The sequence below is a fragment of the Sinocyclocheilus anshuiensis genome, unplaced genomic scaffold (genome assembly GCF_001515605.1).
Source record: "Sinocyclocheilus anshuiensis isolate Anshui unplaced genomic scaffold, SAMN03320099.WGS_v1.1 scaffold78, whole genome shotgun sequence".
NCBI lineage: Eukaryota > Metazoa > Chordata > Actinopteri > Cypriniformes > Cyprinidae > Sinocyclocheilus > Sinocyclocheilus anshuiensis.
The window spans coordinates 545,690-548,203 of NW_015544250.1; the positions used below are offsets into that span (position 1 = coordinate 545,690).

Sequence of the window (2,514 nt, forward strand, 5' to 3'; positions counted from 1 at the left end):
AAACCCTGTTTTTTTTTTTTGTTCTTTTTTCTGTCGTGTAATTGACTATTGTTTTCAGTGTCGACTAGTAGGAGCTGTACCGTTTAGTCGACTAGTCGACTAGACCCGCACATCCCTAGTGTTAACACGTGTGCTTGGGTACATCAATGTCAAGCCTAATTTAACTAAACCTGTTCTTTGTCCAGGTTTGGATGCTGACCGGGGACAAATTAGAGACTGCAACCTGCACAGCCAAAAACGCCCATCTAGTGACCCGCAATCAGGACATCCACGTGTTCAGGCCTGTAAGTCCTCTCTAGACTACATATTTCAACCATTATTTTTAAATAGGTCATATCTTATTCTTCTATAATGATTTATTTCCCCCTGAGGTTAAGTAACAAGGTTTCTTGCACCAGAAAAATATATCCCAGTTTCTCTCTGACCTGTAGAAACAGGCTCTAGGTCCTTAAACAAGCTCGAGGATCTGTGCAGGAAAAAATGAGCAACGCTTATTTTCGGGTTGCAAATCTTTCATTATGTTGTAGTAGATATTTTAACTGTGCCCTATTCTTTCTCAAGGTGCTTAATGTGAAAAGACTTGTATTTTTTTGGATGGCCTCTAGTAAAGGGTTTGGGTGTGCTTGTTATTTAGGTGCCATCAGACAAACAGTGTTTCAGGATGTCATTTCAGGAGAAAAAAATCTGTAAATGAGAGCCCATGAGCAACGATGGCAGTTGAGTAGTTGCCATTGAGATGAATGGGAATGCTAACCAATATTATAGACCTCCTTGACCAAAATTATCAGAGACATTATCGGTCAGAAATATACACTACTGTTCAAAGGTTTGGGGTGAGTAGGATTTATAATGTTTTAGAAAGAGGTCTTCTCACCAAGGGTGCATTTATTTGATCAAAAATACAGTAAAAACTGTAATAATGTGAAATATTATTGCAATTTAAAATAACGGTTTTCTATTTGAATATATTTTAAAATGTAATTTATTCCTGTGATCAAAGCTGAATTTTCAGCATCATTGCTCCAGTCTTCAGTGTCACATGATCCTTCAGAAATCAGTCTAATATGCTAATTTGCTGCTAAAGAAACATTTATATTAATGTTAACTATTATTATCAATGTTAAAAACAGTTGTGCTGCTTAATTTTTTTGTGGGAAGTGTGATACATTGTTTTTTTCAGGATTCTCAGCATTTATTTGAAAAATAAACCTTTTGTAACATTATAAATGTCTTTACTGTAAATTTTGATCAATTTAATGTGTCCTTGCTAAATAAAACTATAAACAGTAACTTTTGAACAGTAGTGTACTAGCTCAATAAATCTTGTCTCACACCCAAATGTCTCCAACACAAATGGACTCCAAAGCTTGATTGAGTTTAGTAGCCTTCATTGAACCAAACAGGGAAAGTAGCTTCCTGAAGCCTCCCTGTGCCCTTTCTCTGTGAAACCTGACTCTATGAGCTCTTGTGGAGTTCCCATGTGCCGTGCTGCCACAGAAAGAGGAAGGCTGAATCTTCCTCGCAGCAGCAGTTCCTGGAAACAGAAGACAATGGCTGGCACAACATGAAAACAGGCACCTCGTTCCCTGCAGATCGAAGCGGCATCTGGATTGACTTCCTCCTGGACACAAATGGCATCCAGATTGAGGTCTGGTGTATTTGAAATTGACAGATGAATTGCTTTGGTGCGAATGTCCGCCGATTAGAAAACATCCTCTCTGTTGGCGAGGAGTTTTGGATGGATTTATGTGTCCAAAATTGGTTTTGGAATATTGTCTGTTTTTGCTCAGTTTCGTGAATGAAAATAATTCTAATAATGCCACAGCAGAACTGTTGTTTGTCTTTGAGCAACACACAGCGGTCTTTCGTTACTGAATGAATCAGCTGTTTGAACGAATCAAGTGAGTCAGTGATTCAATGACCCATTCATAATAACAGTCCCTTGCTTCGTTCTTGAATGAATCAGCCGTTTGAACAAATCGAGTGAGTTAATGATTCAATGACCCATTCATAAAGATAGTCACTTGTTTCGTTACCGAATGAATCAGCCATTTGAATGGATCTTGTGAGTCAATGATTCAGTGACCCATTCATAAAGTCACTTGCTTCATTTCTGAATGAATCAGATTTTTGAATGAATCGAGTGAATCAATGATTCAATGTCCCATTTGTAAAGACCGTCACTTACTTCATTCTTGAATGAATCAGCCATTTGAACGAATCTAGTGTGTCAATGATTCAATGACCAATTCATAAAGACAGTAACTTTTTTCATTCTTGAATGGATCAGCTGTTTGAACGAATCGGTTGAATGAATGACTGAATGACTCGCGCATTAAAGGAACACTCCACTGTTTTTGAAAATGGGCTCATTTTCCAACTCCCCTAGAGTTAAGCAGTTGAGTTTTACCATTTTCTAATCCATTCAGCCGATCTCCGGGTCTGGCGGTAGCACTTTTAGCTGTAGCTTAGCATAGATCATTGAATCTGATTAGACTGTTAGCATCTCGCTCA

The 2,514-nt window shown here is 38.1% G+C and overlaps 1 protein-coding gene across 1 annotated transcript in view; it reads left to right on the forward strand.

The window, feature by feature from the left end:
- Positions 1–2,514, forward strand: part of LOC107697879 (probable phospholipid-transporting ATPase IIA) — a 66,739-nt gene that overhangs the window by 46,129 nt on the left and 18,096 nt on the right. The window contains exon 19 of the mRNA XM_016498723.1: positions 186–284. Within this exon, the coding sequence (XP_016354209.1) occupies positions 186–284 (99 nt within the window). The remainder of the gene's footprint in view (positions 1–185; positions 285–2,514) is intronic.